The sequence below is a fragment of the Neolamprologus multifasciatus genome, chromosome 12, assembly GCF_963576455.1.
Source record: "Neolamprologus multifasciatus chromosome 12, fNeoMul1.2, whole genome shotgun sequence".
Lineage (NCBI taxonomy): Eukaryota > Metazoa > Chordata > Actinopteri > Cichliformes > Cichlidae > Neolamprologus > Neolamprologus multifasciatus.
The window spans coordinates 3,302,214-3,318,884 of NC_140450.1; the positions used below are offsets into that span (position 1 = coordinate 3,302,214).

The window sequence follows — 16,671 nt, forward strand, 5'->3', positions numbered from 1 at the left end:
TACACCGCCACGTCCTTAAAATTCAGAGAAATGAAGGACGCATTTGAGGGCCGCATTTCGAGCAGCCTTCGAATTGGGACAGCCTTCGTCGCGTCGCGGTGACGTAATCGGCCTTAAAATGCGGCCTTTAAGGCTGCAGACCCTGAATTGGGATACAGCCTTCAAGACATGTTGAGGAGCTAATTTAGCCATTTAAATCAGCTGTGTTGGTTCAAGGACACATCTAAAACCTGCAGGGACACCGGCCCCCGAAGCCTGGAGTCGCCCACCCCTGGTTTAGAGTATCGTCCTGCATCTATCTGAGGAAGAAAAGAAAATCTGTGCGCTTCAAAAAATGTGAGACAGCAAAAATCATCTCACTTACCTTTCTTTGTTTCCTTAGTAGAACACAAAATAATCAATAATCAATATATTCCTGTCACACTGTTCTGCTAAATCTCAAAGGTAATATCTGTTTGCAGAGACGTGAGATGCTTAGTTTTGTTCAATCATGTAATGCATTTTTAAAAAGCTGCTGTTTTTACACTCGAACAGTTTCTACTGTAATGAGGGGGAAACGCTTGCAGCGTGAGGCCGTCTGTTTCAGAGACCTCCGTACTCCTGGAAATACAGACCAGCGCGACGCCCGCTCATGTCCTGTGCATTCACCAGGCATGCACTTCCTCTATTCTCGAATGGGACCAATCAGAAGTCACACAGACTTTGAACTGCGTAGCTGGCAGGTGTAGCCAGGTTTTCAGTTGCACCTCCATCAGGCAGTGTCAGTGAGCTCATAGTTAATAAAAACTACGGGTGAAAAAATGTTAACTGAAATAATAAAAACCAGAAAACCTTCTTAAACTCTTTTATTTTTCCTATTTTGGTCGTATTCACCATCATCCCCGGTATAAGGAAGGTTCAGTGTGTCTGTTTATTGAGACTGGGATGTGTATGCTACTGTGTCTTTGTGCTGATTTGAACTTCTTAAACATCAGAATCTAAAACAAACACTGATATATTTTTTTTTTAATGTAAGCAATAAAAGACTCTAATTAAACTGGTCAGAAATAAAAAAAATCTCCAGCTAAATAATATGAAAAATACAGAAGTTACAGCTGTAGTTTAATCTGTAAACCCTCTAACAGATGTGTGACTGACTCTCTCTCCAGGCGAAGATGCCTCGTTGCCCCTCAGCAGTGGGGGCAGTTATCAGATTTTGGTCAACAACGTCTTCTACTTCACCCAGCGGGTGGTGGACAAGCTGTGGCAGGGCATGTTCAACAAGGACTCCAAGCTGGTGGTGGACTTCATCGTGCAGCTCATTGGACAGGTACAAGCAAAATGACCTCGGGCTATCTTTGGTCAGCTGATGGTCCAAAGTGGTCAGAATCACCCAAATAAATCCAGCGTTTTCAGATGTTATACAAGCGAAAAGTCTCTGTCTGTCTAAGGCAGCGTACGTCCTCCCTTTATGTCCTCACATTGTGTAGCTGGAGGCACTAGTATTTTGTCTGGTTTGTACATTTAATAGTCATTAGATTCACAAACACAGCATGATGTAAATCCTGTATTGTTGGGAGCAGCCTGCATTGTCAGACTGACGTTTTCCTGAAGAGGCCGGAGGCAGAGAGACGGCGTCTGTGTCGCCTGAACTGGAATAAGAAAGAAAACAGTCCTTCTTAGTGGTCTTGCAGGAGCAAATCAGATAGACGGGGTCCTGCAGGCCTCATTTTGGTAGGAGATGGGCACAAAATGAGATTTGGCTGCTGAGGTGTGTTTCTTATATTTGCTGCTTATTAGATTCAGTTTCTTTGTTTTGTTATTCTAAATAAGGGTTGGAGTGGTACCCCACGTATGCTTACATGGAAATGCTTTTAGCAACGTAGTAAAAAGAGTCGTGTGTGGACTTTGTCTTCCCTTTTTGTGCGGTGGTTTGTGCACACATTGCTGTGCAGCTGAGAAGATAAGCAGATTATTTTCAGTAATTCATTTTTCGAGCCATAATGCAGTCCCTGAATCCTGGAAATATCCCTCAGTGGATTCGATGGCCGTCTATTTCATCCTGAGGCGCACAGTTTGGAACTGGAATATATTTGTTATTAATTTCGTCAGTCGTTTTGAAATGTACCCACTGTCTGCTCGGTTTTCTTTGGAGAAACTCCAGCTGGAGTTGCTCCTTAACAAAGTGGTCGATTAAAAGGAAAAGATGTGTGATGGGTGGCGCGGTGTGGTGCTTCCTGCAGGTGTGTGAGTGAACAGCAGGTGCTCCGGTTTATTCCAACAGTCCCAAATGTGTTTGTCTGGAAGACTAGAAAAGAGGTTTTCTATGTGAATAATATTCATTTTCAATTTTTAAGACTTTTTCTGTTTCAGGCTTAAAACTGGTTTTCTCACAGTTTTGCTTTAACACAAAACAGGAAGCTCCAAAATCTGGAGCTTTCTGTTAGAGCACACTTGAGTATGAACATGCAGAGTATTGATTTAAAGTCTAAACATGTTTATAAGTAGCAGACTTTTCAGATAAGGCCCTTTGAGGCCCTTAAGCAGCATTCCAATACTAAAGCTACGTTCACAATCCTGCATTCCTACCTCAGTTTAGCCTCGTTACAAACACAAATCTCCTCCTGCAGAAATATTTCCTCAGCAGCTTTGTTCACATGCACTTCACAGCATTAAACAGCCGTAACTGCTTCTCGCTTGTTTTCCTCCCGCTCCAAATCCTCCAGTCTAAGAGGCGTTCGCAGGGACTTTCTCTCGACACCATCTACCACTGTCTGAACCGGACGGTGCTCTACCAGCTCTGCCGACCCCACAAGACGGTAGCACAGCAGGTGGCCCTGCTGGACGCCCTGCGGGTCCTGACCGTCAACCGCAACCTGGTGCTCGGGCCAGGCAACCACGACCAGGACTTTGTGGCCTGCCTAGCTCACTGCTTCATCTGCCTGCACAGCGGGAGGTACGTTCTTTACACGAAGGCTGCTGTTGGCTTCTTACTTTGATTAATAGCAGCAGACTATAGAAGTGCATCTATCACACCAGCAGGTCCTGTGTGTGTAGACACTCTGATATTGGTTATTGATTGATTGATTGGTAATTTTATTTCAACATGTGAACAATATGCAAGTACATTTAGAAAAGAAAATAAGAAAGAAAAAAAATACTATACAAATTACATACAAAAAAACCGTTCTGATTAATTTACATGTTGAAAGGGAAGACGTAAACACTTCTTTGATCTCACCCCTTTGCCATAAATTATCAGTTAATATTTAGTCAGCTTCCTTACTGATATAATTTGTAATAAAAACAGTGAACAGATTTCTGATATACTATAATATCACATCATGAGTTTTTTGTTTGTTTGTTTGTTTTTTAAATAGAGAGATTCACTTAATTTAAATATTTTCCTTTTCTTTACAGTTCGAGAAGATCATATTTTTATAACTCTTTTGAACAGTTTTATGTTTGGACGTTGCTTTAATTCCATATTCAGACTGTTCCATAGTTTCACTCCACGCACAGAAACACAAAAGGCTTTTCTTGTAGTACGGACCTTCATTGTTTTGAAGTTACAAAAGCCCCTTAAATTATAACTTCCTTCTTTCAAAAAAAACATACTCTGAATATTACCTGGCAGTTCTTTATTTTTTGCTTTGAATAGAATTTGTGCTGTTTGGAATTTCACTAGATCGTCAATTTTCAATATTTCAGACGTTGAATTAATTTTTCTTTCCTGTATTATTCTTTGAATATGCATTAGGCTGAGTAATAATATACTTCAGTGGTAAATCCTGTAAAGAAAAAGGTCAAAAGTAATAATATTCTTGGGTTGTAAACACACACATAGATGAGATGCATTAAGACGTGTTAATGAAGGGCTTTAGTGAAATGTTGCTTTGTTTTTGTCACTTTGCCAGTTTGTTGCTCTGATTGCTTTATTTGTGCTGCCGTAGCTCTTAAAGCTGTGCTGGTTGTGGCCACTGTACACAGATGGTACTTTATTTGGATGCTTTGATTTAAAAGCTGGTTTTTGTTTTAAATAAACTGTAAAAAAGGAGTGTTTAGCATGTTTTCAGAATCACACTTAACCCTTTAAGACCTACCATAGAACCAAGTCCGCCAGAGCTTATATTATATTTTTACATGCTGTGGAGCCATTTTTGGGAGCATTTCAAATTGCTATACATCAATACAACCATTATAGCCCAGATTTTAATAATATGTCTGCATTAAGTGCATAGTAATTACATAAATTGCAAAAAAGTGCAATAAACTACAAAAAAATTGAAAATCGTTTTTGTTTTTTTTAACATATATTTCTAGTTAGAGAATTTTAAGAGGCTTATCCCTCAAAACTGTAAATACAAAAAAGTTGCACAAAATAGTTTCCCACCACAGGAAATTTATTTTGAGTGTCTTCATAGTTTTATTTTTGAAATACACCAATTTTTATATACTGCAGGAAAAACGAAAATAAATATTATAATGCAAATTTGCAAAAAAGCAGCATATGCATCAAAATAAACTATTTCCAGCAGTGCAATATGAGTCCTAAGCATCCCAGAAACCACACAGAAAGTCATAAAGTCAAACATAACTTTTAAAAACACCAGTATAGGCTCATGAGGCCCTGATGGTAAAAAATCTACATTTCCGCGAAAATGACGTCACTTCCGGTTTCGGGCAGGTTCATGGCGGACATGTGAAAGTTCGCGCTGATGGACGTAGGAAGTGTTACAAACAGCTGATCGGATCGGCAAAGCATGTTTCTGGAATATTATGTTTTTGTTGCTGCAAGTGCTTTTTATGCAGTTTTTGCAAAGCTATATGTGGAAGGAAACAAAAAAATTATTGCGCTAGCTTACGTGGTTGCAGAGCTACCGGGATTTAAAAATAGTTACGCAAAACAGAGTGTGCTGCTCTGACCGGTTTTAAAGGGTTAAAGGTGTTCAACAGATTTCATAGTGCAGAAGAGCTCTGGATTGTCCACATGTCCTGATAAAACAGAAGAGCTGAATTATGCATGGAATAAATAATCAACAATCACGTTTTCTACGGTTATGTCACAACTTCTGTTTGCAAAGGACAACGACGTAAAGGGTTAGAAAACACAAATTCTGCACAGAAAACAGAAGAAAAGTTTGCATCGTGTGTTTATTTTGTTTGTGAGATTATCTGAGTCTCACCTCCTTATGTTTATTTTCTGAAACCTGGACTTTGTCAGGTTTGCTCACATGCTGGTGGATTGTGATAGCAGGGGATGTCTCTGGTTCTGGGGAAAAAACATTTTTTTCCTCAAACAGCAGCAGGTGTGGACAGACTGGATGTCCAGCCATGTCGTGAACACAGCCTTCTCTAACACGGCGCTGTGTTTGACTGCAGAGATCAGACCTGTTTGCCACGGAGAAGCCAAATAATCAAACCCTCCTCTCAGTTCTCTGCAGCGCAGCATGATACTTAGCTCCTGCGTGTGTGTTTGTGTGCAGCAGTGTGGACGGCTTCGGTTTGGAGGCGGAGGCCAGGATGACGACCTGGCACGTCATGATGCCCACGGAGAACGAGTCCGACACCACGCACAGTCACGACGTCAGCGAGGGTGAGACAGATTCGTGTGTTTAAGTGTGTTTGACCGCGTGCAGAACCGCTCTGACCCTGATGACCTCTGCCCAGATACTGTTGTCACTTTCTTGAGTGACACATCCTCTATATAACAGAATAAATTCAGTTTATTTACACTTTATAAATCGTTTAGGCCCAGCTATGATTAACAGTGATATGGAGTATTTAAATGACAAGCAAAACAGATGATCAGGAACAGTTAAAGAGACACAATAGAAATAAGAGGATACGAGAAGTGCAAAAATAACCTGAGTGGTTTAGAGATCTGTCTGAAAGAGCGACGTCTCCTGCAGTTGTTTTACCATTAATCAGTCCCCTCACTCGTAATTTTAAAGTCCAATGAGTTTCTTCTTGTCTTAGAAACACTCGTCTTCATATATCAGCTGTGAAAATAACCCAGAAAGTCGCTGAGGTGTAACACTTGTATTTTTGTATGTTGTGGTGCGGCGTGTGTTTAGATGTTCTGTTCTGTGCTTGTGGAGGAGGTGAATGTGGCTGAATTACAGACAGAGATGGAGGGAGAGCTTAATGAATATTTTATGTGTTGCAAAGGAAATTTACAACTGCTCTGCACAAAAACAGACAGGAAAACTCATGATTGTGGTTCCTCTGCAGGGCGGCAGCTCCTGCTGAAGGCGGTGAACCGCGTGTGGACGGAGCTGATGCACAGCAAGCGCCAGATGCTGGAGGACATCTTCAAAGTGTCTCTGCCCTGCAACGACAGAGGACACGTGGACATCGCCACAGCCCGTCCCGCTTTGGAAGAGCCGGCCCTGAAGAGCTGGCAGAACCACCTGGGTCAGTAACACTGTGAAAAACACAAGCAGAGGCAGAAGCACAGTCTTTCTGCTCCCTACTGTAGCTCAGTTTTTGTTTTTCTCTGCTTTGAGTAGCGGAGTGTTGCTCATGCAACCTTGAGATAACTAGGTCTCTTTTTGTTTGACAAAATAAAGTAACCTCCTGCAGACAGAGCCTGTTATTTTCTGATCTGCTCTTTTTGGCTAAGCTTGCTTATGTAAGCAGATTGGTAAAGTTTTGACTCGGTCTGCTGATCCAGGCTCTTTGGCAGCCAACCAGATGTTGTTAGAAGTTCTCTTTGAATTTGTAGAAAAGGCCCTAAGATGTTTTTCCTTTGCTAAGCACTTCTGAAATATCTGTTGTAGAAGGAGCATTATTTTTGAGAGAAGATATGATTAAACTAAAATTTGTAAATACTTGTTCTGTCCCTCAAACAAACTCTTTACCTTCTGTGTTAGTTAAATCTTGGAGACATCCTGAGTAAGTTGTGCTCTTGCTGAAAGCTGAAACATGCACAAAACTGTGAACCCACAGCAGATCAAAGTAGTTCAGACTTTTCAGATTTTCTACAGTTATTGTCGAACATCTGTTTGTGTAGAAGAAGAGAAACCTCTGCTTTTCACGGGCTTCAGTGCAGGTCAGGCCTCAGCCCCACAGACTGAGAGAGAGAGGAAAATGTGTGTTCAGGAACCAGCTGGTGAGTGGTTGTTGGAGGTTGCCGGCAGTCAGTGGGTGAAAGAAGTGGCTAAGAAGTCTACAGTGCTGCACCAGAAACCTCGTGCAATGACTTTGTTTGCCACAGTTGCCTGGATTTCGCATGCTCGCTGTAGTGTGGCAGTGAAGCTGTGGAAAGTGCAGCTCAGACTGTTAAATAAGGTGGCAGTGTGGTGCAACTTTTACTTTGAAGGCAAACGTTCTCCGTTACCAGTTTGAGTCTCACCACAAGTTTCACCACAGCTCAGAGAGAAGATGCCAAGTGTTTGCAGACAAGTCGACATCTTTAAAAAACAACCCCACTGTGGGCAGCTGCAATCATCAAACAGAGGAAGGAGATTTTTGTTGCATCATTCCTATCAGGGAATGTGCATTTTTCCTTAGGAACACAGAGACTAAGCACGAATTTTACAGATTAACTTAAGTAATAAATTCGCATTAACACCCTCTGTCATCGACTTACATGTTTTTTTTTACTGTAAACAGCAGACTGTTAAGATAACCACAAGGTTAAAAAAAACCTGAAAGTACTTTTCTCTTTTCTGCCAATCAGTTCATGAGAAAAAGTACATCAGTCGTGGGGAAGCAGTGGCACCAGCGACTCAGTCCAAACTGTCCAGAGTCAGCAGCGGCTTCGGCCTCTCCAAGCTGACCGGCGTCCGGCGCAACAAGAAGGAGAACAGCCTGAATAAGAACAGCCTGTCTGCACAGGTACACGGGAAACAACGAGCACACGTACACACGAGCATTTCTTACGTACGTGTACTCTCTGAGTCTGAGCGCTTTAAATACAGGCTTGTATTTCTGGTCCACAGGAGACTTTCCAGTGGATGTTCACACACATCGCTGTTGTCCGGGACTTGGTGGCCATGCAGTACAAGGAATATCAAGAGGTAGTGCATCTCAACTCCCAATGGGTCAAGATTAGTTATGACCATTAAAGTTGCATACAAAATGTAAGGTGCAGTAACTCCTAAATAAATGACAGTGTTTCATATGGAGACGAGTTCAGATTTGGATTTGTCTTCAGCTAGTTTTCACAGATGATTTTCTTCTTGTAGTTTTTGTTTTTACTTTTTATTGTTTTCACAGTTTGTGTCGGTCTTTTCAGTTATTGCACAATGAGCAACTTACAAAGTTCAGAACAGCTGTAAAAAGCTGCCCTCCTGTTCGCAGTAAACATTCAGCAGATGTGCTTGTTGTAAATGTGAGGAAAAACTAAAACTGAAGGCTTTAAGTTATTTTATTGGTTTCTGTAAATGCACAAACACATCGAGCTATAACAGCCTTGCACTCATGCTTGCTAGTTCAGTGTTTGTACTCATCCTGGATGGTTTTAAGCTGTGATCACACAGATCCTGCATCCATACGTGTGGTTACCAGGTGGGAACTTTCTGTTTGCACAAAGTTTATTTTTGTGAAGTTTCCTTAAGTTATTTCTGTAAACAGCGTCAGCACAAACCAGTGTGCTCTAACAGTGACTGCAGGACCACACAGAAACTCTGTACGGCTACATTTCACAGCCCAGTGTTGCAGTCATGGCATTTATAATTCATAGCAGTATTTTTTCAAGTGACTCACCGCACTCTTCATCCATCCTCTCCGTCTCGCAGCGGCAGCAGAACGCCCTCAAGTACGTGACGGAGGAGTGGGCATCCATCGAATACGAACTGCTGCGTGAACGAGGCCTCTGGGGCCCTCCAATCGGCTCCCACTTGGACAAGTTTATGCTGGAAATGACGGAGGGGCCCTGCCGAATGAGGAAGAAGATGGTCCGCAACGACATGTTTTACATCCACTACCCGTACGTCCCCGAGACGGAGACCAACACCAACTCAGCACAGGTACTCGGCTTTGAATCGGCATTCACACGTTCCCACAAACCCCTCCAGGACTTTAGCAGATATGAAAGGACTCGTGGAAAATTAGCAAGACGAATTAAAATGTAAACTGCACCTTTTTTACACTCAGGAGAAAACCTCTGGCTCCATAATATCTCAGTTTTCTCCAGTTTAATTACGAGACAGAGATGCAAATTAAATATGACAATATCGTAAAGAGAGGCATGCAGCCAGCGTAATGTCGCCCCTGGTTTGTGTTTCTATTTTTAAGCCTGAGGTTCAGCGTTTAGACTGTCGCTATCAACAAACTACTGACTGTAATACTATCGAGAAAGTGTTGGGGTCATAAATCAAATGTGCAGTAAAGTCATTTTTTAAATAGACTTAAATACTTGGTTTAAAGCACGTCAGCATTTTCTTCCCTTTTTAAATCCAAAGGTTACATTTACATACACAAAAAGATCTGGGGCACCTACACACTACACCGACAGGAGTGCCTCTGCCATGGAAACCCATACCATGAAGCTCGCTGAGCAGGTTTGGAGTTACTGGGATCCATTGATGTAGATCAGGGGTGGGGAACTCCAGGCCTCGAGGGCCGGTGTCCTGCAGGTCTTAGATGTGTCCTTGATCCAACACAGCTGATCTAAAGGGCTAAATGACCTCCTCAACATGTCCTGAAGTTCTCCAGAGGCCTGGTAATCATGTGATTCAGATGTGTTGACCCAGGGTGAGATCTAAAACCTGCAGGACACTGGCCCTCGAGGCCTGGAGTTCCCCACCCCTGATGTAGATAATATCCCACTGAGATGCAGTGAACTCTGTAAAATCACGGCTGGGTGCTTAACATCCAGAGATTAAGAGGTGTGGCCCCAAACTTTGTCCATAGAGTGTATCTTCATTTACAGTCAAATACTCAGATGTTTATAATTGTATGTCAGTAACATGTGTCCAATGACATGAGCACAATATTGTATTTATAATATTTCAAATGTCTCACAGGGTGTTTTCACATCTGTGGTGTTTAGTCAGTTTAAATGAAAAACTGGTTCATTTTTCTCTTTGGTGCAGTTGGTTTGTGCAGCTGTAAACACAGAAATCACATTAGGTGACCCTTTGGAGGAGGTGGACTCCAAAGTGGTTTGTTTGTGGTGTGAACATAATCCGACTTCCATCTGAACCAACTACCAGTCGTACTTTGCAAGTTTGAGCTAAAACGCTTCCTGTAGTCACGTTTGCACATCATCCTCTACAAAGCAAAGGTCTGTGCAGGGCAGCAAGTAGCCGTGAAATGAATGCAAGTTCTCCAATAATCCCAAACACAGCACCTTTTCCTGTTTCTACTTTTGTTGCTCCCGCCCCAAACACATCTGGCGAATGAGACGGACCGAACATTCTCACTTGGTTTCTTGGTTTGTAGTGAAGCGTTTTGGTTCGTGTGGAGTTTGAGTTTTTCTCTGTGTGGAAACAAACAAAATAACAGGAAAAGCCAAAAGTTTACAAACTGATTCAGATCAGAATAAACTATAGGTGTGAAAACACACATACTTCCAGACGTTCACCGACAGTAGTGCAAGTCCACAAATTCAACAAGTGTGTCAACTAAGCAGCCGAAAGCATAACAAAGGACGGAGAGCAACACTGTGACAGCATGAAATGTAGCCAAACTGGCACAAGCATTTGTTTGAACACATGGCAAAGAAATCCAGTTTGTTTCTTTTTGAATTGAATTGAAAAATGTCCTTCTTGGTGTCTGTAACTTCAGCCAATCCCCTGCAGAGCAGCAAACACTCCTTAAATAGAGCTGTAGGATGAGCTCATCGCTGCCCTGTGAGGCAGTGACACAGCCGGTGGCTCACTCTCCCCATCACCGAGACACATTTAGCTTTGTTTGCTCTACAAATAATCCCTCCTCTCTGTTTGCTCGCGGGTGCCTCTCTCCACTCCACAATAATTAATTTGGTCATGAAGATTCAGAGAACGCTTCAGGCATTCCCAGTTTTTTGTTTTTTAAACTTTTTTCTGTTTCAACATTCGAGCTTTGAGTCGACTGACTTGGTGTGTCCCTGTCCCTCGAAAGATGAAATCATCCAGCAGTGCTCAAATGGAAACTACACGCATAAAAAAACAAACCTCCCTGTTCCTGAAGATGCCCTTTAGGAGCTCAGATTCATCATGAACACTTTATGAAGAGTCTCTTTTGATGCCTTCTGGAGAGAATTTAATTAAGTCCAAATTCCCCGCGGCTTGGTTGCTGATGTATAATTTAATCATGCTCGAGGAGCAGTTGCAGCATAAAGCCCCGTTTTTGTGCCATGGACTTGAATACCATTGCTTGCCGTTTTCACTTTAAGCGTTGGAGCTCATTAGTTTTGGCTCGCCTGCCTTGTTTGGCCATTATTGGAGGACACGCCCCCCACTGAAGATTTTTCCGTTTGATTCCACTTAAATGTTCTTGTTAGGAACAACCAAAAACACATAAAGCTAATTTAATGACCTCGTGGTTTAATTTAGTTCACTTCTCATTAGACAGTTCCAGTTCACAACAACAGTCACCTCAAGTTGTTTTATATAGCGAGGCGCAGCCTCTACAGAGAGAACCCTAACAGTTAGACCATCACTATGAGCAGCGTGTGGTGACAGTGGAAAAGAAGAACTGCCTTTTAACAGGAAAACACCTCCAACAGATCGTCACAGTTGAGTGTGACAAAGAAGGGAGGAAAAAGCTCAACTTTAACTAGAAAAACACATTTTTCAGTGCTCTGCAGTGAAATTCCAGCATTCTTGTCCTTTCCTGTCCTCTTTAAAAATAGAAAATTAAGTCAAAATTTCAATCTTTTATATTCTCTACTAGTGAAAAGTTTGGACACACCTTCTCATTTAATGGTTTTTCTTTATTTTTACTACTTTCTTCACTGTAGATTCAAACTTAAGACATCAAATATATGAAGCAAGATATATGCAATTATGTAGCAAAGAAAACAATTGATAAATAACTTTAAATGTGTTTTATATTTGAGATTCCCCAAAGTAGCCACGCTTTGCTTTGCTGACAGCTCTACAAACGCTCGGCTTTCTCTCAGTGAGCTTCATGATGTCGTCACCTGAAATGGTTTCACGTCACAGCTGTGCCTGTCAGGGTTCATTTTAGGGCTGGGTATCGTCACTGATTTTTAGAATCGATTCAATTCCGATTCACAAGGTCCCGAATCGATTCGATTCACTTCGATTTGAATCTGGGAAATTTTGACAGTCAGAAATATTATAATTCAGATCAGTACATTTACATATTTTTGTATCTATAAAAAGGAAGCTGACACACGCAAGACTTTATCAAAGGTGTGAGCATCACAGCAGAGGCCTTTGTGTCAAAGCAGCTGAGGATAAAACACAGAAAAACATGAAGGCGATTTTCCTGTTCTGGGATTTTATAAAAATATTCTGCAGTAGATCAAAAACAAAAGAAAACCATTAATCAACTTATGAACATTACCTCTGAAGTTACAGCGGTGTTATTAGAGACACGGCGTTTTGCATTTTGCATAATTCTAAAAAGTTTAAATTTGTTCAGTATTGAACGGCAGAAATTAGGTTTTCTTTTCGGAAGTATATAAAACGAAAAAAAAACCCCATCGGCCGACAGCGCTGTAAACAACGGTAGACTTGTGCGTAACAAGCAAGCGAATAATGCAGAAAACAGTACAGAGAGAGGGGGAGAGCTGTGCATCGTGGTCGAAGCAAAACAGCAAAAGTCAGAGTGAATTCATGACGATGTTTATGTGAAGCCTAGTTTGGATCTTCTTTTGCTGCTGGTTCGGTCAATATTGTTTGGAGAGACATCAAACTAACAGCTTTAAAATCAGCGCATAAAGGGCGTGAACACAAAGCGCTGACCCGCCGACAGATCAGAATCAGCGAGCTGTCGGCTTTCAGCCCCGACTGTGAGAAAGGCGACATCTCACTGATTCTGATCCGCGGGTTGGGCTGTGTGTTTAAGTCTTTGTGCAGAATCCTGTTCCTGCTCTCATTTACTGTCTGAGCTGTTTGGTGGTTGTTGAAATTTTGTGAGATTTAACCAGAGATTCTGGCATTTCGGGCAAAATTAATTTATATTAAAAAATCGATTCAGGATTTTAATGAATCGATTTTACGTTATCCAAGCCAGAATCGAGTTTAATCGATAAATCGATTATAAAAACCCACCCCTAGTTCATTTGTGGAGTTTCTTGCCTCCTTAATGAAGTTGGGACCATCAGTCGTGTTGTGCAGACGTAGAAGTCCCTATTTGACAAATGTTAGAATTTATATGATGGTAGGAACCAGTCAGCTAAGTGAAGAGAAACAACAGTTCATCATTACTTTAAGAAGTTCGAGGTCAGTCAGTCCAGAAAATTGCTCCAACTTTAAATGTGAATGTAAATAATCATGAAAATAAAGAAAACCCATTAAATGTGAAGCTGGTCGTGTATCTCACGTGAATGGTGCTGAATTAGCCCGTCTGTAGTTGTACGTATGGTTGGAATAGAAGAAGCCGCTAACTTTGAATAGATGATAAAACTTGACCAAACACACCTTTCAATTATTTCTTCCACTATTTTCTTCTTTTTTACATATTGATGTGACATAAAAAGATTAGAAGAGAAACAGCAAAAACACTATAAATCTGCCATATCACTGCTTTGACAAAAGGAAACATAAACTTCTGTAAAAGTTCTGGTGTTGAAATTTGGACTCAAACCTTGTAAATATTTCTCCCAATTAAAACCTAAAAATGTTCTTTTTTACATTTGATTAACCTCTCCACCTTTATCATGAGAATAAGAGGATATGTTGGATCATGTGGCTTTGAAAACATTCCCGTGTGAGATATTAAATGGCCATATCCTGCGTGTCGTTACCTTCTTCAGCACTCCTGTCCTCCTCTGGTGCCCCTTGATTCCTCACCTCTGGTTGGGGTCTTTGACTGTATTCAGGTACCTTCTGGAAAAACCTGTTTGGCCCCCACTGATGCTTGCTGTGACTGCATGAGTGTAACATACATGTTGTTTTAAACCATGCAAGTCCGTGTGTGTGTATGTGGTCATGCCAAAATGTGGTCCAGGGGATGTGCAGTACCAGGAACTACCACTAAGGTGACTCGGGCAGATATTCAAATGCCCACCTGTGTGTCTGTGGACAGGGTGTGACAACATGAATAACCAGTGCGTTTGGCTTTAACTCTGGGAGTGGAAGAATGAAGCGCCTACGCTTTGTTAAGCAGGCGGCCTGTGGATGTGAAATCTGACATGCAGCACAGGCTGAACCACGTCACCACTTCACTGCGCTATTGCAGCAAGTTTCTGCCCTGTGTGATGCTCCTCTCACTGATATTCTTGCAGCGTCATGCAGGAGCCGTGCAAGGCATCGTCAATATATCGACCTTTTATTTTGATCCATAGAATATAAAGATGAAGAATAACTAACTGAAGCATGTGTTTTGACGCTGACAAAGCCAATTTTTTTTAAGTCTAATCAAAGTGGAGTCATGCAGTGCTACATGGTCTCACCTCCTCCTCTCCTCCCCAGAAACCTCTGCGTTACCGCCGCGCCATCAGCTACGACAGTAAGGAGTATTTCATGCGTTTGCTGTCCGGAAACCCCGGCATGTACCAGCACTCTGTAGAGCACAGCACCGAGGGAGAGACCACGCACCAAGAGCTGGAGCACGGAGAGGACACCATCGCTAAAGTCAAAGGTAAAGAGACAGCACTGTGGCACTGACACTGTTAGACGTAGAGTAAGATTCAGAGAAATCCTCATTTGTCCTTCCTTTCTAGTGTTTCCTCTTCTGAATGGATTCAGGAGTTCTGTCCTTCTCTGTGGGCTGATTAGTTTCTATCTTAAGTAAGGAGGTGTTGCCTGTGTTTGCACTGTGCTCCTCAGGCCTGGTGAAGGCTCCGCTGAAGAGGTCTCGGTCCACAGCGGACGGTGCAGATGAGGACAGTCAGGACCAGCTTCAGGAGCAGCTATTAGAGTCAGGAGGCCCCGAAGAGGAGCAGAAGACTGACAACACGTCCCTGCTGAGGCTCCTGGAGGAGGGAGAGAAGGTCAGTCCGAGGGAAGCACATAGATATGAGTGGATAATTAACATAGTAGTAGATTCGTAGTGTGTTTTACACCTGAGCGATTCCTGTGCTGCAGGTGGCGCATTTCAGCCAAAAATACTGCTGAGTATTGACCGGGAACTTTGTGACGATTCATCAAATGATTGCACAAAGTTGTTGCAGAATTGTGACACGGTGTCTTTAGCGAGTTTGGACTGGACATGTTTTCCCATTTCTCCAATTTGTGCAGGAACATCTAATCTCGCTGCAGCAGTCAGATTTTCTCGCTTTGGCTAGTTGGCAGCGTGTGACAGAGAACTTTGGTTGTCTTTCCAATTTCTTTGCTTTACAGTCACACAACAAACTGCATCTTTGATTTCTAAAGTTGTAGATTTCAAGTTTCACGTCTTCTGTTATTGACTTTATTTATGTGATGAGGTATTGCACTGCGTGTCCAGTCCCAGGATCTCATCTGATAAAAAGACATTTTAAATAACACACACACACACACACACACACACACACACACTATAAAAGATATAACCTCCAGGTCTGAAAAGTGCCTTGAACCTGCATTCTTCCTGATGGACAGCAGGGGGCAGCCTCCCTGGTTGTAAAAACAAGTGTGAATGTATAGCTATATAGACTCGTGTTTGCTAACACCTCAGCAGCACCTCAATATTGAGTTTATGGCAGCAACCGTCCTTTACTTCATGAACTATGGTTCCTTTTAGAGTGAAGTAGATGATAAAGCAGGTCAGGATTTAGGGCATGCCCACCTGGTCTCACTGCCACGTTTCTCAGGCAGATCTCACTCATCGTTATCCAGTTTGAAAACACCAAGATGATGTGACGGTGGCTACCGCCATCTTTTATATACAGTCTGTGAGCACACTACAAAATTATCCCTGGGACTTGTAGTTTTTAAGATATATTTAAGTATATATTAGCATACATAAGTAGTTGGATGAATCCGCTTTACTTTCAGGCACATGACATTTTCATCTTAAAGCAAATTTTTTATTTTTTTTTGTTAACCCCAAAGTAAGAAAGCATCTGTTAAAGCTTTAAACTCCCTGCTTGATGTTACAGAAATATTGTGAGACCAAGGAACATTCCCACAGGAGTGACACTTGTGCAGGATTGTTTTATGTAGTATTTCTTGTCAAGGAGAACAAGCGTAAATGCATGTGCAGGGCTCGCAAAATCGCTAGCCCGACGTCCCGGGGCTAGCGATTTTTCCAGTCGGGCTACCAAAATCTAACTCAGCCCTGCCCGTCGGGCTATCATAGGAAAATATATGTCAGTGCTTTTGCATTCTTTCGCCAATGTAGCTGAGTAATTATGTCATTGGCATCGATGAGCCACTGTCAATATGTGACATATTGAAATCGCGTTTGAATTTGCGCTTGCTTTTTGCTTTCATTTTGCGATCGCGCGAACGGTGTATAGAGAGCGGCAGCACTGATTGGTGAGTGACGATTAATTGCGCACCAATTCCTCTGACATCGTCTTATCACTCATTAGCTTACTATTCAAACGCGACAAGTGAAATCTCTCGCAGAAAGCTTAAACATGTGAGAGGTTGAGTGCGCAAAGAATCGCTGATCATTATGTAAGTACGTGTGTAAAAGCAG

At 42.0% G+C, this 16,671-nt stretch overlaps 1 protein-coding gene across 10 annotated transcripts in view; it reads left to right on the top strand.

Annotated features, from left to right (window-relative positions):
* The window catches only part of wdfy3 (WD repeat and FYVE domain containing 3), a 136,448-nt gene that overhangs the window by 101,374 nt on the left and 18,403 nt on the right, over window positions 1-16,671 (top strand). For all 10 annotated transcript variants that reach the window (XM_085180291.1, XM_085180290.1, XM_085180285.1 and 7 more), the window contains 9 exons: window positions 1,149-1,309; window positions 2,706-2,935; window positions 5,466-5,575; window positions 6,214-6,396; window positions 7,664-7,821; window positions 7,926-8,003; window positions 8,724-8,954; window positions 14,517-14,685; window positions 14,874-15,037. In XM_085180291.1, the coding sequence (XP_085036417.1) occupies window positions 1,149-1,309; window positions 2,706-2,935; window positions 5,466-5,575; window positions 6,214-6,396; window positions 7,664-7,821; window positions 7,926-8,003; window positions 8,724-8,954; window positions 14,517-14,685; window positions 14,874-15,037 (1,484 nt within the window). The remainder of the gene's footprint in view (window positions 1-1,148; window positions 1,310-2,705; window positions 2,936-5,465; window positions 5,576-6,213; window positions 6,397-7,663; window positions 7,822-7,925; window positions 8,004-8,723; window positions 8,955-14,516; window positions 14,686-14,873; window positions 15,038-16,671) is intronic.